Source organism: Rhinolophus ferrumequinum, chromosome 3 (genome assembly GCF_004115265.2).
Source record: "Rhinolophus ferrumequinum isolate MPI-CBG mRhiFer1 chromosome 3, mRhiFer1_v1.p, whole genome shotgun sequence".
In the NCBI taxonomy this organism is placed as follows: domain Eukaryota; kingdom Metazoa; phylum Chordata; class Mammalia; order Chiroptera; family Rhinolophidae; genus Rhinolophus; species Rhinolophus ferrumequinum.
In genome coordinates this window covers 101,789,170-101,813,340 of record NC_046286.1, presented here as the reverse complement: position 1 = coordinate 101,813,340, position 24,171 = coordinate 101,789,170, and the positions used below count along the sequence as shown (strand labels likewise).

The 24,171-nt window shown below is 42.5% G+C and overlaps 1 protein-coding gene across 5 annotated transcripts in view; it reads right to left on the bottom strand.

Annotated features, from left to right (window-relative positions):
- MAP3K4 (mitogen-activated protein kinase kinase kinase 4) overlaps window positions 1–24,171 on the bottom strand; it is an 84,082-nt gene that overhangs the window by 17,542 nt on the left and 42,369 nt on the right. For 3 of the 5 annotated variants that reach the window (XR_004422265.1, XM_033099707.1, XM_033099691.1), the window contains exons 5-16: window positions 22,626–22,772; window positions 16,152–16,309; window positions 12,913–13,029; window positions 11,354–11,453; window positions 11,177–11,260; window positions 9,825–10,091; window positions 8,356–8,505; window positions 6,205–6,366; window positions 5,085–5,218; window positions 4,462–4,540; window positions 3,637–3,715; window positions 210–306 (exon numbers count right to left, since the gene is read on the bottom strand). Coding sequence is in view for 4 of the 5 variants with exons in the window: in XM_033099707.1 (XP_032955598.1) it covers window positions 210–306; window positions 3,637–3,715; window positions 4,462–4,540; window positions 5,085–5,218; window positions 6,205–6,366; window positions 8,356–8,505; window positions 9,825–10,091; window positions 11,177–11,260; window positions 11,354–11,453; window positions 12,913–13,029; window positions 16,152–16,309; window positions 22,626–22,772 (1,574 nt within the window). In the remaining variant the exon portion in view is untranslated. The remainder of the gene's footprint in view (window positions 1–209; window positions 307–3,636; window positions 3,716–4,461; window positions 4,541–5,084; window positions 5,219–6,204; window positions 6,367–8,355; window positions 8,506–9,824; window positions 10,092–11,176; window positions 11,261–11,353; window positions 11,454–12,912; window positions 13,030–16,151; window positions 16,310–22,625; window positions 22,773–24,171) is intronic. The other 2 variants (XM_033099713.1, XM_033099697.1) reach the window with 1 other exon arrangement.

Genomic DNA, 24,171 nt, shown 5'->3' with positions numbered 1-24,171 from the left:
TTTCTTTTGCAACTAAGGCACTGTGGTATGTCTTCAAGATAATGCCAGTAAGAGCTTTTAAAAATGTATGAAGAAGAACATTTAGTTATCAGAAGAACAGAAGAATATTTAGTTATCAGAGCAAGCATCCAGTAGCTTTCAGAATATTCGCATGCACACCAGAAAAGAATCCACAAAACAAATGACTAGATAAGCAAAGCACCAAATACCTGAATCCCTCTGGAGTCGGGATAATTAGATGGGGGTTAGGAGGGTCACTGTGGCATCTCGGGACCTTCACAGGACGGGGGCTGTTCCGATGAATAGCTGCCAGGGAAAATGGCAACAAATGCAACTTGTTAAAGGGCCCAGGAGAAAACTGCCAAGCCAGGCGAGTAAATGAAAGCAGTGTGAGACTTAATTTTGCTGGTGACCAAAATAAACCCATAATACATATACAAATATCGTGGAAAATGTCACTTTTTAGTTATATTACATTCAGACTTTTCTCCACCAAAAAGATTTTTTAAATCTTGGGGTGATATGTACATAACATGGCCGAAAAAAACAATATAACCATCTTAGAGACAAATGAAAATGTGCCTTATGTGGCATCTCTAATAAGAAGGAGTCCTTTATGTTATCTATACTTGTAAAAAAAGATTCTGATCAGTGGTGACACTTCAACAGGTCCTGAGTTGGGGTGGGATCACTGTCATTTTCCTGAGTCTGTGGAGTTTTATTTCATTCCTTTAAACCAACCCAGCAGGATCAGGCACAATTTAAATTGGTTATTCTTTTTTCAGAACATGTTTTCTTCTCCGCCTCTTCTTTTAAATATTCTGGTAGAAGGTAAATATAGATAAAATTTAAAACAAAATTTAAAAACTAGAAAAAAATTAAAACAAAATTTAAAAAAGCAACCTCACCTAGTGGTTACAAAAATGCTGACAATTCTACTTGTCCGATAACTAAATGTAACTGTAACGGACATGTTATTATATTTCGTCTGTTTCTCCCTAACATGTTTTCCCTCTTACTTTTAACTTTGTTTTAACCCTCCTTAGTTTTTATTAATGTCATATTTTCTTTTCATGTTAATAATTTTAGTCTACATGTTTTATTCCAGCGGTGTTTTATCCTAAATGGAAATACTTTCTTATTCATGGTTTTTGTTTGTTTGCTTTTAATAATGTTACACAGGAAAGACAAAAGTACCAAAAATGGAGAGAGATCTGAAAGAAAAACGTCCAGAACAAAAATCAAGCAATTGTTAAGAAGAAAATTTAGAAAATTTATGTCCTTGTACATTACCTCAAGTACTACAACAATAAATGAAAGAAATCCAATAGTAACAAACAAACAAACAATATGATCTGGTGAGGATGGTGGTATCTTAATTCAGCAATATATTCAGGGAACTCAGTCAAAAATGACTACAAAATTTTTCCATGAAGGTACACAATAAAAACATTCTGTTTAAACACATGCACACAAGTTTAACATTCTTCACGTATGAAACAAAATACTTCTTTTAAGAGTATGTATAATTAACTGTTGCAAAAGTGTGATGCTTCACTGAAAAGAAAATCCAAATGGCCAATAAACATAGAATAGGTTCTCCAACTTCACCTGTGGTGAACATTTATTATAGAGATGTTTTTCATGGAAAAAGTTAACAAATCAAAGGTCCCTAAGGAAAAGGTGGAAAGGATTATAGTATGCCCGTAATGGACACAGTGCAGCCACTAACAAGAATGGCTGAGATCTATACCTGCAGACACGGAGGAATTTGTACAATTGTCAGGTTAAGAAAGGAAAAAGATTAACATTCAATGTGATCCAATGCTTTTTTTTAATATATAGTAAATAGCAGGAAAACAACCCTACAAATGCTGTGTGATTATATGAGCAGAAAGAACGGTACAGAATGCGTCTTTGTGATTATGAGTATACAGAAAATGTGGACAGTTACATACCAGATTGTCATCGTTAGTTACGTGGGTGGAGCAGAGGGAGAGGAGGAAAAAAGCAACAACAACAAAAAAGACAGTTGATATGCTCACTTGCATTAACTTCTCCTGCAGGAACGAACACAAAACCAAACACGGACCCCTGCCACGTGTAGGGCACTCCAGTTTACCAAGTGTTATTACCTCACTGACTCCTCATTGGCATCCAATTTTCAGCACTACAAGGGGAGGCTCAAAGAAATTAAATGAGCAGCCCCAGGTCACTGGACCATCAGGCCACCTGACTGTCAGTCAGGTGCGCTTTCCACCATTCCATAGGCTCAGAGGACAAAGGAACCTTAGGCCTACAAAGGGCGCCAGGCAATGACCGTCCCACCAGCAGTTTGAAGAAAGGCATAGTGACCAATCAGAGATTCACACGTTCGCAGTGATTACCTGTGGGTCGTGGGAGTAGGAGCATTTTGTTTCCTTTTGTAGTATTTTTCTACATTGAAAAATTTCCTACACATACATTTCTACATTTTTTTACATACTTTTTCTACAATGAAAATGATTCCTTATGTAATAACAGTGTTTTAAAGAAGTAATTTTTACTGTATTACTGATCATGTATTCTAAGAGAAACATTTTAGATCACAGAATCCAAGTATTTATGACAATATGCTTAATCAAATGTTTAAGAGTATAGCATGTTTTATATAAAATGCTCAAATAGTTTTACAAATGATAATTGTCATTTCACATCAGCCATGGGATAAAAACTGGTAAAAACTGAGTGTATTTTAAAGATAAAGAAACCAACCATTAAAACCGACCGGGCCAACTAAGCTTTCTGTCCCTAACAAGTACCCTTTAAGATATAACTGCCACTCAATAAATTTATCATTTATGAATTATTTTGTGTAATTTTAATTGCTTTCATTTTTGGGTGTTTATTACATATAAATACAGTTTTGCTCTTCTTTACTACCTCAAGAATGGGGTACACCTGAAATCTATGTAACTTTACTAACAATTGTCACCCCAACAAACTTCAATTATTAAAAAAAAATTTTTTTTAAATGGAGTTAACACACAGCCTTTTTCTGATAGAGTCTTAAAATTTCAACATACACCATAAAATTGTATATTAACTACGATTAAAAACTGTAATTAAAGTATACTGTAGTATAACTTAACTTGACTTTGTTTCTTTTAGTAAAATCAAATAGGAATTTACTACATTAGTGGGGAGATGCGTACTTGGGAAAGCTGTGGAGAAGAAAACCAACTATTCTCCTTGAAAAGGGAAGGAGGGACAGAACACTTATACTCACCCACCTGAAGCAGGAAAGGCCCTTGCTCCTTAACAGACAACTCTCTCTCCAAGTCTTTCCTCCCCAGAAGAAAAGATTTCAAGGGGGAGAACAGAATGAGAGTGTTGGTGTGCAAAATAAAAAACAACAAAGTAGTTTAACAACGTTGGCAGGCACCGAATACCTTGTGTGGTATTTTCATCTTCCAGTTGGATTTAGAAAGATTATTGTGGAGTTCTTTATGTACACACCTCATTCTTCTAACTTTCACTGTCATTTTCCTGAATATTCTTAAAGAACCTCCGTACCATTTTAAATGACTGCAACTGAGATGATGCGCTCACCCAAACCTGTAGGTTCTACGAGAAATGCTGTAACTGCTGTCTTACCAAGGTACAAACCTGTAACAGGACTGTGCGGCTTTCCTATCACGTGGCCAATGCATTCATTCATCAAGGCTTGTAAACTCTAGAAACCAAAGAAAAATGGGGAAGGAGAAGAGAAAGAAATGTATACTCTCTCAATTATACAACCAGCACAAATTAAGTTTTCCATATATTTAAAAGAAACATGCTATCCTTAGTAAATATTTTCAAAGTTAGTTTAAAAGAAAATAGGTATAAACATAAATTAAACACGCACAGTACATAATTTAAAATAATATCACACGTAATTCCATTTTTATAAGTCAAAGCAGATTAGCATTCAGCTCCCCATAACGCAACGATATGCACACACAGGACCTGTCCTGTACTCATCTCTACCATTAGGAGGCTAAAAGGAATCGACTTACATTTTGAATAACAGCTTTTTGAGCTGATAGAATTTATCAGAATAACAGTGCTAATACTTACTATTTAGCATTATGCTTTCAAATGACACACAGTGAAGTAAAATAGCTAATCCTTGTTCACTGAACTGTTAAAAACCAGCAACTAAGTCAGTACTTATTAAATTATGCAACCAACCAATATTTTAGAAGCGCCAGGCTGCACCACTATACACTGCCTTAGTCAGCTGGACCATGTTGTCAGAAGAATAGAGCACTGAATGTCTTACTGTGCTATTAAGAGTGCTTTCACTACTCAGTTCTCAGCATGACCATTACAATTATTTAAAAACCATGATTACATATTAAAAGAATACACAATCAGGAATACACAGTGATCAATTTATTTGTTTTTTAACGAAAAAAAACTTAGACTACTCCATACCAAAAAGTCATCTTCTGGTAAAGCTGAAATAAAGGCAGGTTCAATGGCTTGTAGAAAGTCAAAACCTTGAGTTGCCCACCTGAATATGAAAGAGTTCAGTATTACAAAACGACCAAAAAAATGTTATAGCAATTTTGGTATACACCATACTGAAAAATAGTATTATTGGAAACTTACTAACTAGGACAATAAACATTTTCTGTCTTTATATAAATGCCTGGGATGCAGTACGCTTATAGCCTGTTTTGGGAAAGACAAACAAACGGCTTCTTAATAAAGGAACTAGTTACCAATTTGCTTTCCATTTACACTAATAACAGGCTCATATTTCATGAGGGAGGACAGATTAGCAATCAGGAAGACCTGTTCTGGGAGAATGTGAACTCCCTTAAAGACAACTCATTTGGAAACAATTTTTTTAAAGGTTTTCCAAGAGTTATAGGGTTTTCTAAGTAAATAAATCATTAAACAAACAAACAAACACAACACTCATCACCAAAGAGTTCCATTCCAAATGCTCCTTTTTGTGTCATCTGCTCAGAAATCCCATATAAAACGTAAGGAGGAAGCACTACTACCAACCCCACAGGACTCAGGAAGTACACACCCAACTTGGTCATTACCTGGGTCTTGTACCTCTACCACTCTCACATTTAGTTAGGACATAATTCATCCATTTCCGGGCAAAGCTTATATATTTGTCTCCTATCTTCTGTCTAAACTCTCCAGACATCAAACGAACAACTTCTTTATGATACTGTAAGAAGATTTTATGCATATCAAAATTAGGAAGAAAACGATTATATAAATACCTAAACACTATAATGCCACATCTGTTTAAAATGTAATTTTTCTACAAACAAAAAGCAAAATCTATTTAAAATTTGCATATTCTGAAAAGAGTATGAAGAGTTAGAAAGAATATGTCTTAAAAATGCAGCTTCACAAATGTTTAATCATAAGTTTAAATTAAGAATGTGCTTTTGGGCTGGCCTGGTGGCTCAGGTGGTTGGAGCACCGAGCTTGAGGTAACAGATTCTATTCCCACATGGGCCAGTGAGCTGCGCCCTCTACAGCTAAGACTGTGAACAACAGCTCTCCCTGGAGCTGGGCTGCTGTGAGCAGCCGGAGGTCGACGTGAGCTGCCAAGAGCTGCCAGGAGCGGCCGGTGGCCAGTGTGAGTGGCTGGCAGCCAGCTTGAGCTGCCATGGGCTGCCATAGGCTTCTGTGTGCTGCCATGAGTGGCCAGCAGCCATCGTGAGCAACCAGCAGCCGGCAAGAGCTGCTGTGAGCGGCGGACCAACCACCAACGACCAGTGACCGACTGCCTCAGCTGGGGAAAGCGCAAGGCTCACAATACCAGCATGGGCCAGGGAGCTGTGTCCTACACAACTAGACTGAGAAGCAATGGCTTGAACCGGAGTGTGGGGGGGAAGCGGAAGAAGGGGAGAAAAATTTCTTAAATTAAAAAAAAAAAGTGCTTTTATGATATTAACCATCTCTCACAGAAGGTTTTTCAAATTTAAGTAGATAGCTGTTGGCACAAAATAGAAATTGGGCAACTATCTGACCGTTTAAAAGTAAACCAATATTTCTGATATTCAGCAACAGTGTAAGATGACATTCTTGACTAAGCTGTGATCACAGTCAATAATCAGATTTGCATATAAGATTATCACACTTACAAGTCAGTTACAAAGCAGTCACTAAAGTGTACTGTGCTTTTCCTTAGTGTGCACCCACCTCGAACCCAAAATTGTAGCCCTGGATCATGGCTTCTCGGTAGTACTGCTGAAGCGTGACAGATTCGGACTCATCAACTTCAGCGTCAAACTCTGACGTGAACATGTGGTCCACTCGGTCAATGGCATCGCTTATTCTGTTGCAAAGCTCTAGTGCATCATTCTAAAGAGTCCCAAACCACAATTAATCCACAATGAGGCAAATCACACAATCCTCACTGTATTTTAGAGGAAGATTTCTCTCATCATCACACAGATATAAACCATGGCAATATTTTTCAGCCATATTCATTTCAGTTATTCAAAAGGAATGACCAAAAATAGAGGAAATTATATTATTTTCATTTTTCTTTGTATCAGGTACTCTGTAACATCTCATGAAATATAAAGAGAAAAATTCTATTTAAAAGGATAATGCCTGACTACGATGTGGTCTGATTCAACACCTACAGCTTCTCTATTTGTACTTATCAACCACCAGTCGTTTTTCCCCCAGGTGGTCGCTCAAGTGTTACGTATGGTTTCAGTGCCACAGAGTGAACTAACAATGGATTTCTAAATGACCTCCAGAGTGTTATCAAGTCACACTGTCCTTCTTATCCCTCTGCCACTCCCCAGCTCATACGTTCTCAACTAGAGCCCATTTTACCACACACCCCCAGGGCCACTGGCAGTATCCGGATGGGGGAGTAAAGCCTACTGGCATCTCTCGGGTAGAGGCCAGGGACGCTGCTAATCATCCTATATCATACAGGACAGCTCCCAAAACAAAGAATTATTGACCCATAATGTCAAAAGTGCAGAGGTTAACAAACCCTGCCCTCGTTCAAGCTTCGCTGTCTCCTAAGCAACACCACAAAAGCTCCAAGCTGGGCTCCCTTCCACCCACCCTTGAACACTCGTGTTTACACATGGTCTCCATCAGGCAATCCCCCTACACAGTGTTCCAAAATATTCTTCCTAAATTTTCAACAACTCCCAAGGGTTAGAAAATAAAATCCCCAAATGTCTCCAGAGTCTGATTTGCCCGCCTGGGTTTACCAGCCTATCTGCCACTACTTCCCACTGTGTACACCAAGGTCCAGCCAAGTCAGACAACCTGATTTTCAGGGCGCATGCCCATAACCGCATCCTCGGGTACCCACGCCCGAGTGCTCCTTGTGTTTGCCCTTTCCCAATCTGCGTCTTCTGAAATCCTCCCAAGCTAAAATGCCTCCATGTTGGCGACTCCCAGACGTTCCTGGGAGTCGCTCGTGTCTCCCTGCTCTGTAGTTTAGTGTGACAGTTCAGGTCCTTAAGACTATAAACGCCTTAAGCTCGAGAATAATCAGTATTACATAACTGTGTATTCTCCTGCGTTCACTGACTCAAACTAAAAGAAAAGACAAAAGTCCTCTGCCCTGGCATTAGAGTGGGATGACAATCTATAAGAGAGAATGTTTACACATGAAGAAGACAAATCAGACTGGCAGAAGAAAAACAAATGCTTATCAAACTACTTATAATTTCAGTAAGTGCTTCTTCCTCAAGATATTAAGCTTTAAAGTGACTGAGAAGACATAATTGATGATGTGTGAAAAAATGTGGAAGAGATCAGACAGATAAATGGTGCACAAAACAGAAAGCAGTGAAAGCAAGAAATAATGGGAAGAGAAAGCGAGTCCCTGGCTGGTCATCAACTTCGAAGGCCTTTGTGCCTGTCTACACCTGGCTTTCTCTATTATAATTTGGCTGAATAATTTGTTAAGTGAAAGAATAAATTTTCTTTCAAATTACACATTATTGACTTGGAGTATCTCTAGTAAATACTGAGAATTACAAAAGAATAAAAAATTGGATTAGGAATGAAAAGACCTAAGTTCCAGTATCAGCTTTGCTCCTAATCAGCCATGTGACCATTATAAGTCATGTAACTATTCAAATTTTTATCCTTTCCAACTCTAACGTTCTACACAATTCCAGGAAAGATCTGGGAATTTTAGTTTAAACGTGGGAAAATGTGTACTGGGGAGAGAGGGAGAATGGGGGCAGGGGGATTTTAAGAGCTCGAATCCCTTGAATGACATTACATTACAACTCACTGACTCTTTGGTGGCATCACATGCAAACGTAAGTAAATTCTCTCAGGCAGAGCTGACGATGAAAGAAATACCTTGAGCTGCTGCAAAGCTCTGGCGATGACTGGCTGACTGGACGTCTGCTCCTGCCGCAGAGTCATGAGTCCCTCGATGGACTGCTGGAAAGCTTTTCTTTGAATGATGAGATGAGCTGACTGCATGACAACTAATAAAAGATTATCCACCTGGGAGAAAATCAAGCATAGGGCTTAAAAACAGACGCAGTTACTGTTTTCCCATTCTAGTTCAACCCCCAGCCGAAAGTCAATGCCAGCTCAGGGCTGCGGCCAACGACCACCCGGTCAGAAAGCAGCTATCAAGCAACACTGCTCCCACAGAGCAAGGCGCTGCCGTGGTCACTGGCATTTCGGACCTTCAGCACGATGGCACTGTGTGGCATGAGGTCTCCGAAACATCCCAGCGCTCCAAGTCATTCAACACGCGCAGGGCAGCGTCTGCGGAGCAGCGTGGAAAACGCCAAGAAATGGAGTGGGATGGGGTGAGAGGCCTTGCACGAAACAGTAGGGAACCAAGATTTTATTATTTTTATTCTGTAAGTGGTATCATTGCAGTATGCTGAGTAGATCTGCGACGTGATCGGGTGTCTGTAGTGTAACGAAGCAAACCGATACAGAAGTGCAGGGAGGGAAAGTGAGGGTTGAAGCAGGGAAACTAAAGTGCAGTGACACTGCAGTAGTCAGGAAAGGGACGAGGCTGACTATGGGGGTGGCTTTGGGGACGCAGAGAACGGGGCATTTACTGGAAGCACTCTGGGCTTGCGAGGGCTGGTGACGACCTGGAATGGCAGAGGCTGCACTGGCACTCACTGTCACACTCTGGTTTACACTCTGGTTTAACAGCTGAGTGGATGGAGCACCACTCACTGTGACAGGAAATGCACAGAGCAGATCGCTGGCGAGCAGGGGACAGGAAGCCCATGTGTCCCGCTCCAGTCAACCTGGGTTGGGGGTGCACATGAGCACCCCTCATCTGTCCCCTAGCTGAGCACAGAAAATGAGGAAGCTTCTCACGTCTTAAATGAATGAGTTATGTCAATGCTAGGTATCCCTGCTAGGTAGGCAGGTGATAGCCTGTGCTACAAAAATGGAAACTAAGCAGCCAGTAAACCAGAGTTCTTGGAGAACTGAGATTTCTGGAACTACAATCAAATGAGTAAGGTAATTCCTTTTCGATCGCGGATATAGAGACCCAACTACATGGCTGAACTAAGAAAAGATGTAAATAAAATATTTCAAATATTTCAGTATAATGTCGCAAACCTACTACAGACTCTGATGGACTATTTTAGGACAAGCAATGCTACAAAATTACCTATTAAAACACCAAGGCATATTTTTGGGACGTGTGTACTTGAGACTACTACAGCAGTTAAAGCAATCATTCGTGAGCTAACAATTCATTTCTCCTCCAAGTACTTTCAGTGAGGAATGCTGCTCCAGGTGAGGGCTGGGGCGCGGTGGGCATGGCCCAGAGTGAGACACACCTGCATGCTGCGCAGGGTGTCCGCAGTCTCCACCTGCGGCACGACTTTGACAGGTGGTGCCTCCCACGTGGCCCAGCTGTCATCTGCATCCCGAGCGCGGTCACTGGGCTTGGTCAGAAGCAGATAGGCGTCAAAGAGCACGTCGTCGGACTCTTTAGAGCAGTCCTTTCCTGCAGCTGCATTGAGTAACTGCAAAATAACACTCTTCTCCTCAGCGAGAGTGTCTGGAACAAACACTTGCAAGTTTTCTAAGCCAGGAATTTGTACCTGGAAAAGAAACAATCCAAAGTCTTGAATTAAGGAATGTCATATATTATAGAAATGTTATTTAAAAAAAGAAACTAGAGAAAGACAGCAGGTTTGGGGAAGGAGAGGTGGGAAAGGCAGGAAACCAGAGCAATGAGGGACGCGTACGTAATTCAGTGTGACCGGAGGGGCGGGGAGGGGACAGTGTGGGAATACACTGTCAAGTTCCTCCACTTATAGGGCAGCCGCGAATGTCTTTATTTCCAACAACAAAGAAAATGCTCTTCAGGGGAGGAAGGTCAGCTTAAAACCACCTCAATCACTGCTAGTTTGCGATGCAGGTTTTAAGCAAAGCTGCTCCCAGACAGCAAAGCCCTGCAGGACGCAGTGATGACCACGGTCTTCGGCACAACGACAAGGAGACCCACGAGACTTTAAACTAGAAAGTCACCTAACTCGGTAAAAAGCTGAAAAATGTTAACACAGACAGACTCACTAATTATTCTTGGTGGGGCATCATCAAAAGCCTCTTCGAGATCATTTTAAGAAGGAATACGTATGCAATTATGTTGAGTAAGTCACACATACATGTGGGTGGGATAAAACTATGGGCTTCAGATAAAACTCCCAGTAACAACGTCACCACAGGTCCTAAAAAAGTACTACATCTCAAACAACTTATATAGGAGCAAAGAGGGTGACTCAAAGTGTCTCCAGTGACATCCAGGACACTGATGTCAAAGGTTCCTGCAAAAAGTTTAAATTATTTCAGGAAATACGAGGGTGAAAAACAAAACGACTATTTAAAATCAACATATTACTTTACAGACATTATTTTAAACATATGTGTGTAGCTAATCTATTAAAACAAACAGTACGAGAAAATATTTCATTATCTGCATTTCTAAAACAAGGTATAAGTATGAAAAACTTAGTTTTCCAATTATTTCATTGGGAAATTATGGGACAGTCTTACAACTGGGGTCAGTGTATGACCCTGCAAAGCCTAAAACATTCACAACCTGGAGCTTTAAGAAAAAGTTTGCTTGTTTTAGAGTAAAGCAACAAAGGCAAAATATTCCAATGATGCCATCGTAAATATTTACCTTAACATACTGTTTTGATTTCAGCACATCCAGAAGGTCTCTAACTGGAGCTGAAAGTATGAACTCAGCAGCTATTTCCAGGTCCTAGGATCACAGTTACAAAGAAATGTCTTTAGGGTTGGTTTTTTAAAAAAAGAAACATAAGACAATAATGATTGACCCGGACGGCTAACGCACCTTTCTCAACATCTTAGCGAAGCCCAGGGCTTTGGAGGCCCTTTCTCTGGCTTCATGGAAGAGCTCCTTCAGGGCACGGCTGATCTCTATAACAGACCTCCTGCACGGGGATGGAGAGCCAGTCAGAAGGCATGAGGGTGTACGAAGACGTACGCAACAATAAAGAAGAAGCAAATTCCACACCACACGAATAAAGACTGAAGATTTTATGAACGGGAGCAAGCAATTGTTGAGAACGTACTGGAAATATTCAGGCTTGCTCCCACCACTTTTTCCAGAAAGTGCGTGTATTCTCTAAATACGTAGAGCACATGTAATCATTTTCAGATGACAGTAAGCTCAATTTTCTAAAGATTGGTTGGAGTATGAGATACATTCTTGACTCCCAGCTTATAATCTAATTAAAAAGGTATATATCCCGTGGTGGGCAGGTCAGTGTTTAACAACTGGTTCCGCCCAAAACACTGTCTTATGTGGTATCTGCCAATTTTCGTGGTGTCAATACTGCCATTCTAGCTGATTTCAAGCTACCAGGTTGACATCCCTGAGCGATGACTTGGCAAGGGCTGGGCACAATCGTGCACTGGCTCTCTGGGGCCAGGACGGGCCAGCCCCAGCACACCCACCACTGCACATGACGCCACTTCTTAGATCCAACCCTAGTAAACACTCACAGTGTCCAAAGAGCCACTCTCTAGTTCACCATCTTAGTTCTTGGAATTCCCGTTTTGATTTTGAATACATCGCACTAGCTCTCAGAACTATAAGGTTTACAAACTGATTCATTCCATTTCCATTTCTTAGCTTAGATATTCATTCCATTTCTTAGCTTTCGATATTTTTCAGGTGAGAATCCAGGTGGTAACTACTTTCTTCAACTGCAGCATAAAGAAACCCTAGGTATTCTGAAATCCAAAACGGTTTTCATCACACTTTGAATGGTGAGAGAAAACGCTGCAGCGCTAGAGAAGTCCGTTTCACCTGAGCACTTCCTGAGGCTGAATCCCACGGTGCTGCTAATAACTGGCCCCAAAATGGCCATGTGACTGACAGATACACCGTGAAAACAGCAACTTTACATGGTTCAACCTAATACTATTTGCACAGTTGGAGGAAATACAATAGATGAGTAAGCAGTGGTTTTATGTACTTGGGCTTAAAGTTCAACAGAAAGGATAAGCTAAACATAAAAACCATAAAAATGTAGCAAATGTCAACGGTATTGATGGACTGCCACAGGGGTTTTAAAGGACAGAAACAATTAAAGACATTACAGAACATGTGGATGAATTTCTACTCTACTCATTTTAGTCTCTTTCTCGAAGGACACTATTTTTATTAGATTTAATAAATTCTAAGCTCAACTTCAAAGAAAATTTCACATAAAACCATAACTAAGATACCAAATGAAAATATAGAAATAAATCCCTTTACATCTACAACTCAAGTTCGTCAAGTACAACACAATTTGGTTTGAATAAGACTGATTTCAGGCTCATTACTAAGAGCCGAACTCCATAAAATAAGAAATGGGAGAGAAAAGAAAATGCAACTTGAACCTTATTTCATCTGAAGCACTACTGTCGTCAGCACTGGTCCAAAACTCAGCACAGCTCTCCTGAAGGCCAAACTCTAAAAAACTTCCTGTGGACTTCAGCAGCATTCCTGCAATATCACTGAGGGAACAAAAAGAGCAAAAGTGAACCAAATGAAAAAAACGTCCTCACTCATTCTAATTTTTGAATGAGAAACTAAAAGGTTCAGCTATTGTTTCAATAGTTAAAAAAAATGTGAGAATTTTTTTCTTTTAATATAAAATCAGGATTAATGTGAAAAAGTGGAACTCTCTTTGGACATGTATCTACCTTTGTTCTCTTACTACAGTTTTTCATTATAAACTTCAAAATCTTAAATTACATTCATAGTAGCCATGTAATTATTACACAAATGTTATTTTCATCTTAAAGAAATGTTCAAATGATATAAAATGGCCTTACATACATATCTATGACACGATTCTTTTAAAGCTTAATAAACTAAATAACATTAGAAAACAAAGTGAGTTCCTTTGAAATTTTTAAAAATTTTCCTCACCATTAGCCTTTCATGGTCATTAACTATGAAACACTCTATCCAGCTGGTGCTTCTCGTTTAGTATACAATCTACATACTAGGGTTTAATTGGAAATCCCCGCGTATAAACTAAATCTACGTGAGTGCTGTAAAAATTCAACAGCAGCGTGACCTCTATGATGTTCGAGGAAAAGAGGCTTATGACCTAGTGGACGGCGGCGGTCAGTATATACAACCAACGCCAGACGTGGTTGCAATGGGCCTTGAGGGCCATGCAGAATTACAACAAGTAGAACAACAGTGGGAAGAGGGGCTCTGTCAGGAAAAGAATGGAGGAAGGGGAAGGAAAGTCCAGGAAGAACAACAAAGATGATCAAAGGGTACAAAGATGCGTAAGCAAGGGCCATGTCTGTGCAAAGAAACTGCATTCTGAAAGGAGCAGAGGGCAGAGAAGGCAGGACAGCAAACGGGGCCACCCTGGGGAAGGCCCTGGAGGCCATGTGATCGTCTGACCGTCCCTCCGTAGGCAGAGGGTGGGCTTCAACAACATCTGAGTGGGAAAGTGACCTGATTAGAAACAGGCATTTAGAACAGCCGTATACAAGGATATCCAGGATGGATTTGTTCAACGGATACTGAATATCTGTTATGTACTAGGTAGCAGTGAACAAAAGAGATATAGTGTCTCCACTGAATGGAGAATAAAAACAATAAAATAAAAAAGGAAAATGTATAGGATTTCAGATATTGCTAAGTGCTATGGAGAGAAATACAATAGGGAAGAAAACTAAGGAGTACTTGCAGGCAGTAGGAATCCCAGTTTTAAATATGGAGAAGGTAACATTTGGTCAAAGAGCTGAAGGAAGTCGGGAAATGAGTCGTGAGAATAGCCGGGGAGGAGAGTCCACGCAGAGGGCCCAGCAAGTACAAAGACGTGAGGCAGGGGCACGGAGCAGGCCCGGCCTGTGGGAAGCAGTGAGGGAGCCAGTGTGGGGACAGACTTGGTGACAAGTCGGACTGCACAAGGCCTCACGCACCGTGGCTGAGGAGCTCTCTCTCACTGTCACTGAGCAAGAAGCGGAGCCAGCGGCGTACTCGGAGCAGACGAGAAAATGGTCTGACCTACATTTTAACAAGATCACTCTGGCTGTGGTGCTGAGAATAAACTACAGGGATGAAGGGGCAGAGACAGTCGCGGCAACAATACAAGAAACCACAGAGTGGGGAGAGCGGCAGTGTGGAGTGGTGAACGGAGGTGAGATTCTGGGTCTATCCTGAAGGCACAGCCCAGTGGGTGAGAAGTAGTATGTGAGAGTGAAAGAAGTCAGGTGAATTACAACAGTCAGTGCACCTGGGAGCGCCAGCCACGAATGGCACGGTAGGCAGAATTCAAAGGAGAAGTAAAAGGTCAAAACAAGAAGACTGACAGGCGGACTAAGAGTACCGTGAAATGATGTAACATGAATTGGCAGTGAAACTAAACAGCGGCCTTTCTAAAACATGTCTTCCACAAAGCTTAACAGCCTGGAATCAGAACACGCAAACAGAAGAAATTACAGGCAAAGCAGAATAATGGGAAATTCAGAGGGGAGAGATGTTGAAACTGGCCGTGCATGCATGTTTGAATAAGGCTGACTGTGGGACCGACCTGCAGAGGAAAGCAGCCCAGTCAGACTGGGAATCAGGCTGAAGGATGGGAAGAGCTCTGAGACATGAGCAAGTTCACTGCTCACGCAAAACAAAGATAGAAAAGACATTTTAAAAAGTGATGGTTAGGGCAGAAAAGTGGACAAGATTCTGAGATTCTGAGCACGGCACAGAGCTGGGTGGGGTTGAGAACAATGAGCTCCTGAGGTTAGGGGGCCGCGCTGTGTGAACGTGGGAGTCCCAAAGAATGCCCCCGGGGAGGAGGAAAAGATGGGCGGGGTATGCAAGACCTCATAAAGAGGAGACAAGAGGAGGCCGTGCGAGAAGCCAGCACCACAGACGGCAGCAGGGTCTGGGCCCGGAGAGGGCGCTCCCCCACTGTGGCCCCAGCAAAGACCACCGGAACGCGCCCCAATTCAACATCAGGTGCCCCGAACCCAGAAGATGCATTCCCTTTCTAGAACAAACAGACCAGTGACCGCACGCCCCCCATTAGGGTTCTCCTGTTTACATTTGTAACCTTTCACCACACAGAGACCGCGTTTACAGAGAGATTCCGTAATCAGTGTGACACTCCCAAAGTCGCATCCGTGAAAACACCTCCTCCTTGGGTTCCGAATGTCCGCACCAAGAGTGACGCACGCAGGTCTACAGACCTGCTCTGTTCTTCAGAGGCCTGAGACTCCTGCTTTGTACGTACAACCCAGAGGGTTTACTCTAAGGCACGATTTCTCAGCTGCAAAGCTCACACTTGGGGTGGATAATTTTTTGTTTGGGGACCATCCTGTGCACTGAGGAAGTTTTGCAGCATTCTTGGCCTGGACTCAGAAGGAGTACCTCCCAGTCATTACATTCAAAACTGCTTCCAGACATTGCCCACTGGCCCCGGGGGCAAATCGCCCTGGTTGAGAGCCACTGTCTAAGGGTAACAAAACCTGGGAGAGGGGCACGCAGCCAATATGAATGGCTGCCATTTTTCACGTAACTCAACACTGAAGTGTGTGGAAGAGAACTGGGAGCGTGCTGAGGACAGGGTGAGACAGGCAGGCAGGCCTGTTCAGGAGCGTAGGATTCCTACCAGAAAAGTTTGCCAGCCTGTGCTTCTCCTCCCCGGATGTAATGCGTTATTTCTTTGGTGAAATTCCATTCTTCTTCTAATAGATTTTTTAAACTGTGGGATGCTTGAGGCAACTGCTGTAGCATTTGGATCCAGCTCCTCATGTAATCGAAATATACCTTAAAAGGCAAAAATATAAAGGGTCATATTTGAGAACAGAATTCAGAAACTCACAGTACTCAGCTCTGTCGAGAGGAAAGCTGTAAGTCAGAGGGACCAGGTGAGAGGGACGGCTGAGGCCTGCGGCACTGGGACAGCAGGTCGCCACCATTAACTGATGATTAAGTGAGCATTTTTCTTCAGTTGTATAACTCAGCTCCTCGGCTATGTAATACGTTACTCACAATCCCTTCAAATTACTAAGAAAATAACTAAAATGTTCACAATGTATAGAAATGTACAATGAAGTCTTACAAAATCAAAATAAGAGCACTCAGAAATTTTCATTACTAGTATATTGCACATATTATTCCTTTCTGATGTTGGGATCTGTATTTGTTTAATTACTGATGTTAACTAGACAGTGTCTTACGAGTTGAGAGGAGGAAATGAGCACACTTCTCACCACCCCTTCCCGACATCGAGATTTTTGTGATCTAATTTCTTCAAGGTTTATGAAGACACACAAATTATGACCTATCACCAAAATACCGCATTTTTCTGAAGTGGGGTTTATGCCTACCACAAGCCCTATTCCAACAGCTTTACCATTCCTAAATTCTTATTTTGATTTACCTGTTGCTTTTGCAGGGTTTTACTATCAAGCAGTTTTTCTCAAGAGAGGTTCACAAGGGCTGCACTGCAACACACCACTGTCTATGGATTCTGATTCTTTTACCGGAAGAGCTGGGTATAAAGTATTTGAGTTACACATTCTCTCCCGTGGAACTTCTAAGACACCACCCAACAGCCTCCTAACGCTGTGTGTTGTGTTGTTAGTATGAGGAAACCTGATGCCAGCCTAACGTCCCAACTGTCAGCACTCTCCCCACGCCCTGAAGGTGACTTGCTGTCCCTGCTGAGATGTTTACACGACTCTTTCTCTAATCCTGCATTTCAGTCCTTCACCAGGCTACATCTTCAGGTTCACTGGGACCAATGTTTTCTGAGATCCAGTAATAACTTTCCGCTGGCCAAGTTCGGGTCTTTTCTTCATTTCAAGACAACTGGCTTCTGTTGTGTCTTCGGATGCTCTGCGTTTCTTCCCACCCAGGCTGTGCAGTACCCACGTCCCGCCCTCAGTCCACTGCGAACACAGCTGTGTGTGTGGAGCCTACCACCAACCATCCCATCCAAATGAGTACGAGTCATGAGTCCACACCAGGCCCAGGACCTCCCCTTTGCTTCCTGGGGTGCTCCGTCACCTGCTTGGCTTCCCTGAAACCTGGCTGTCTGAGGCTGCACTGCTCCCTGACAGCCCTCTCAAGGGACAACTGTCTTACTGTGTCCCCCAAAGGCTGCAAACTCAGCATCCTCATGCTCCCCACTGCTGCTGCCAAACCACTACTCTTACAGTCAGTCCTATGAGAAAGAGAACAAATACTCTGCCCCTTTAAGATTATGTCGTCAGATACACCATCGGCCCCCCTCTTCAGACTGCCTGCCACCTACTGATGTTCAGCTACTCATCGTCATTCATCACGGCCAGCCTCGCACTTGAGCCTCGTCTCCATCCCCGGCTCGGCCGCCATGCTGTGTGACTTAACATCAAGGGGACAGCACCCCAGCCCCCATCACCATTTCAGTCCCGTCCCCTCACTGCCTGCGTTTCCAACCATCTCTTCTCCACTCTGACAAGGCTTCAGCCCCGATCTTGTCATTACCAAACATGCTCGAAACCCAAAATCACCAGTTCAAATGCACTGATGCTAACGCCTCCTGTCCTCCTTCCGGTTGTTTGTCCACCCGCCACCACTGCAGCCCACCGGTCCCTCTGCTTCCTGTAATTCACTACTCTCTTCCTTTGCTTCCTTTCCTCCGTCTTCAGTTTAGAATCCACGCATTTATCCGTGCAACAGCACTGCTGTCAGTATGCTACACGTCCCCGCCCTCGTCTTACAGCCTGCCACCCCTCAACTCCCTGTCACCTCACCTGCCTGTCCAACCCCAAACCTAGACAAGCCCCACTATGCCACCCCCATGCCCACACTCAGAAGCCGAGGGCCACGAGAGTCACTGACAGGGAGACACAATGTACACAATTATAACCACCGATTACAAGGCGTACAACATTTCTAGTCATATTTCCATTTCTCCTAACTCATCTTCCTTCTCTCTACAACCAGAAGTGTGACACGTCTCTATTTTCCTCCAACGGCCAACACCCCCCCAACCCATTCTCCCATGATCTCTCGTCACACACGCAAAATACGTGAAAGCCATCAGATATAAAACCTCTCATCCTCCTGACACCGAAACTGCAAGCGTACCTGCTGTTACCTACCAGCTTTCCCTTACCCCAGAGGGCAGCGAGCCTCCCCCCAGCCCCAACACCTGTGCTCTGACACCAGCTCCCCAGGACGTCCGAGGAGCCTCACGCCAGCGACTTCCCCTTTTCTCTCATGGACACACATATCATTTTCTTCAGTTTCTTTCCCTTAACAACATCCATCCCAAAGCCTTCCTAATGGTCTCTGGTATCGTCAATTTAAGAAACTCTCACTGGACCCACAATCCTCACTATTCACCCGGCTGCACAAGCCGAGCACCCCGCACTCACTCTCGGTGCCTCCCCCATATCCAGGGCTGCCAATTTCACTTCCCAAGTTTCTCTTGAATACTGACACTTCTTTCTCAGTGTGTGTTATACCCTCTACTTCATGACCAGCAGGTGCGCCACTGGGAGAGCCTCGACCTGGTCTTCTCACCCCCGCTCGGGTCCCTCCAGTCTGACCCTGGCACGGCAGCCACATCCCCTCCCAATGCTTTCCTGGGAACCTTCGTTGCAAAGCCACTTCTCACCACAGACACTGCCCTTCTGCCAGAAAAGTGTTTCTTTCAATCTCTCAATCTCTCTTCTTTAAAGTAACAAGTGAAGAGGCTTAAAGATATTCTAATAAATATCACCCAGCATGAACAAATGTTAACACTCTGTCATATTTATTTTGGATATTTTTTCAATAAGAAATAATACATCACAAAGTTAACTTCTCCTTTGCTTCTTTCTTCACTTCTGTCTCTTTCCTCCCTCCTCAGAGGCAACAATTGTCATTTAGTTTGTCTCCTTCTAGTTCATATGCTTTTTAAAATCCTCCATTATATAAATTACAGTACATAGTACAATTTTGCTAAGTTTTCAATTTCTTCCATATTTGGGACTGTGACATACACACCGACATCCAGATGAATTCTGAGTCCCTTCCTCAGAGAAGTCTTTCCTAACCTCCGCGTGAACTCAAATCACACCGTCCCAGCCCCTGAAAGACCTGAGCCTGTCCTCTGCGGCCTTTTCCATCGTTTCAATATTATGTTCACATGATGATTTAATAACCATTTTCCCATCATTCTAAATCTCCACGAGGGAGTTTATGCTCCACACTGAATCTTTAGTACCTGGCACGATGCCGGCCCAGCCCACAGCAGACACCCAGTAATGTAACACCCAGCAACATCTGCAGAATGGAAAATTCAATCTTTTCTGCTCCTTTGCCCTTTATTCTTCTACAGGAACACTAATTGTGCATGTCTCAGCTCTCCCTTATGTGTCTTCTACAAATGTCACATCTTGTTCAGTATTTTCATATTTTCATTCCTTTTAAATTATTTTTATATGGTTCCTTAAATCTGTCTACCACATGTTCCTCCATCATGTATTATGTTTATTGTTTCAGTTATTTCTAATGCCAGGGCCAGGCAAATGAGCTAAGATGGTTCACAGCTTCATTTAGGATTGGCTGCCTCAAACAAATGGTCACCAAGTTATTTCCTTGGACCTGCAGGCATACATCTTCTGATCAGAATGATGCTGGAGCACAGAGTAAGGAAGGACCCTAAGTCACATTGGTTCTGTATCAGAACTCGCTAATCACTGCTGTCCCTCCCCCTTTAACCTACCGTGTTTCCCTGAAAATAAGACCGGGTCTTATATTAATTTTGCTCCAAAAGATGCATTAGGGCTTATGTTCAGGGGATGTCATCCTGAAAAATCATGCTCAGGCTTAGTTTCCGGTTAGGTCTTATTTTCGGGGAAACACAGTAGCTCTTACTCAGCAGTCTTCCTGCCGACAGGGTACCTTGCAGACAACATGAGGGTCTCTCCCTCAGCTCCTCTGTCTTGCAGATGTGCCACCTACAACAGCACCTGCTTCTGAATGGTCGGTCACACCCTATGTATCAACTCATTAATCACTGGCTGGGCTCTCCACATCTAAAGTATGCAGAGCTATATGTACCCTCATTTTAGTCTAAATTGTAAAGCAAATAATTGTAATAGTCTTTTTTTGCACCTAGATATTGTGGCCAGTTTCCTCTTTTACTGAGCATGACACCTTTTTCTTTACCTTCCATTCCCTTTGCTGTCTTTGGCGAGGGAAGGTGCAGTAAGCGTGAAGCCACGCTGTCCTGACGCAAACATTAATTTTGTTTGGGCTGCCCCAGCTCTCCGAACAAGCCCCTGCACTTATCCATCTAGCACATTTGGGGGCACAATTTTAAAACCATTGATAATTTCTAGTTCTACATCTGTGAAATTAAGGAGATAAACTAAGGAAAATTATGCCTCAAACAGATCATTAGTAGCAAAGCCAAAACTAAATCCTAAGCATTTCTAGCTTGCACTAGCTGTGAATTTTGGTAATTTACTTAACCTAGGCTTCAATTATCTCACACGTGCATCAGGTCACAGAAATGCCATGACCTGGAAGGCACATTTCACCTGCCTAACTCTCACCCTTCCTGCCTCAGCGATTACGTAATGTGTGGTGAGGGCCTTTGTATGACCATCAAAGACAGCGTGGAAAGCAAAGCACTTTTTCTTTTTAAACTTCTGGTTTAGTCATCCATAGAGAGAAACAAAAAATAATTTGCTTGCTGCTTTTTACCATAACTTTTCAATGACAGAGACTTTTCTCACATAAGAAATACATAATATTTTAAAACGTAGCGACATTTTACACTTTCTGGTCTTTTACGTAGTCTCCCAAACAATGAGGAAATAATATCGAGCTCAAATTTATTTCTCATAATATGCTAGATATGATAAGCTCCCTTCCCACTGATGTCCTCCTTTCTATCCATCCACTACGAGGCTGCAAAGCCACATACTTGAATGCCCAGACTCCACGACAGATAAGAAAGCATGCATGGCGTCTGGTCAGTAAGATGGAGGGGACGCTGCTGGGTGGGGCTTCCAGGAGAGCTGGCACTGTTCTGGGCTGAGCTGGCAGCACGCTTTTCCCCTCTGCCCTTCTCTTTTCTTCGAGCCTAGAAAGTGGGGGTGGTATCTGGATACGCTAAGCCATCCTGAGGTAGGACAGTGAGATGTCAAGCAAGGATGAAAGCATTCCAAAAACAATATACCTTCCAGCGTTGTCGTGTTCTCTGCCGTTTCATCCACCTGCCGCATTATGTAATCATCTGGGCACCTACTCTAATGAATCCAGCATGTATTTACTACTATGCATTAACACTCTGCCAGACATTACAGAACACAAAAGAACTTTAAGTCATGGCCCGGCTAATAAAGCTTTCAGTCTAATGAGGGAAACCCGAGGAGAGAGAAGTGGTTTATCATTAAGTATCAGGAGTAAGTTCTAATTATAACTGCTATGAGAGTTCAGAGGTTTGATAAAGCACACTAAAGGTTAAAACTTTCAAATAAAGCTTTCTAGAGAAAAATCAAACTTGATAGGAAGTCTTAAATGGGCAGATAAGGAGAAGGGACTTTTTGAGCAGGAAGGAATAATATGAACAAAAGGACAGAGGTTAGAAAGCACAGGGTAAGTGCAGTGCACGTGGGGGGGGAGGAGTCCTTTGGGGAAGAAATAGAAATACATATAAGTCTGCTCCTGCCATCACATTATTTACAATTCCTCGAAGGTGCCAGGTTCCTCACATAACTCGGCTCATCTTTAAGCTTCAGCTTCCTCACCATTAAGATAGTCCTGGAAGTCCCCAGGCCGGTTTAGGCGACCCCTGTCTGAGCCTGCGCAGCATCGCAGAAGAGTTTTAAGTCAGCACCTACCGCTCAGGGCGGAATATCATCTACGCTCAGCTCTCACCACACCGAGTGTGTCAGTGCTCATGTCTGCACTCCCAGAGCTGTGCGAGGTCCCCGGTGCGTCCGAGTATCACAGACATGGCTGCTGGCAGATGGCTCGACAAGACGGAAGCACACTGCGATTCTGTTTGGAGCCCATGGTGCTACCAGGGTAGAGACCCCCCCCCCCGCACACACGCACACACACGCACGCACACCCACGCGCACGCTGGCCTTACCATCAGCATCTTATGCAGGTCCTCCTCGAAGGCGTCGATGTTGCAGTCCGCCTTCCCCAGGCCGTCCAGGACCTGGTGCAGCATGAACTGGTAGTACTGTTTCATTAAGAGGCCACCCTTGAGCACCTCTTTACACTCTCTGACCAGCTGCAAGACAACAGCCGCAAGTTCTGTCATTTCACACATTCTGACCAGATGATGTGTCAGTTTTCACACATTTCCCCCTTAAATCCTCAAAACACTCAGAAAGGGAACCTTGCCTCTGAATAACCTAAGCTATTTTCCAGATTCTTCCAGTTCGCCTTACATGAATATTTTAGTAGTCTCAAGATAAGAACAAAGTAGTGAAAATAAAAGCAGTTAGCATTACAGCATGAACACAAAGAAAATATCACACAGACAAAAACTAATTTGCTAAACTATGTTCTCCTACAAATAAATTCATATAGAAAATAACTTCTGCAGAAAAAGATCTATTTTTCTACTAGTTTCATTATAAGACGAGGTATGCGAGAGACAAACCTCACAAAACCAGTCACTTTTAACCAAAATCAGAATGAAGATTCAAATGAACTTATACACCACAGAACACGGTGGCCTTTGTAACCATTCAGCACACAGTTCAGCTACTGTGATTTGTGGCTTTTACCATCAAAAACTCCTAGTAGTAATCACGAAAACACCCAAACCTAAATTAATCTGATGAAATTAGATGGAAGTCAAGGGAGAAAAAAAGAAAGAAAAGGTGAGTAAAACTGCAACATGCAGGCCCAGAAGGCGATGCTAGAAAGGAGGGGAGGAGACAGAAATGAGATGAGCTGTGAAGCCCTTTCCGTTAGTAATACGCTGGCACATATGTCCTCAACATTCTAAACATTAGTTGCAATATGAGCCGAGCAAGACACAAAGGGAACCTCAGTGCTGCTGCTAGTGGGAAAGTGACCTGGTTCAAACTCTCCAGGATCCAAAAATGCGTGATTCAGGAATCCACTCATGTTTTATACTCAAGAAATCATCAGAGATGATGACTACATATTATATACAAATATATCACAATATTACTCAAAACGGCAATGGGTATTAAATAAATTATGACATAAATATAGTGGAGCATTATTGTAGCCATTTAAAATCTTGTTTTTGAAAAATATTAAAAGGTAAAAAGTCACATATATATTTTTTAACTTGTATGTGTAGGAAATATGTATGCACAGAAAAACGAATGGAAATACACCAAAATGTTACCATGCTTATCTCTGAGTGGCAGGATAATAAGATAACTTACGTTTTTGTAACATTTTTCTGTACCTTCCAAATTTTCTAAAATAAACAAGCATTGCTTTTACAAACAGAAGTTCCCCTTTAAAATGTCTGAAAAATAATTACCATGATAAGACAGCAAAAGCTAGAGTTAACTATATTAAAAAGTGTTCTGTTCAGATTATGTGGACATAAATTTCTATGTTAAAGATGCCACTTATATGCTTACAACTGGATCTTTGAATGCATTTAGGCCAAAATTTCTATTTTATTTTTACTCCGGTAA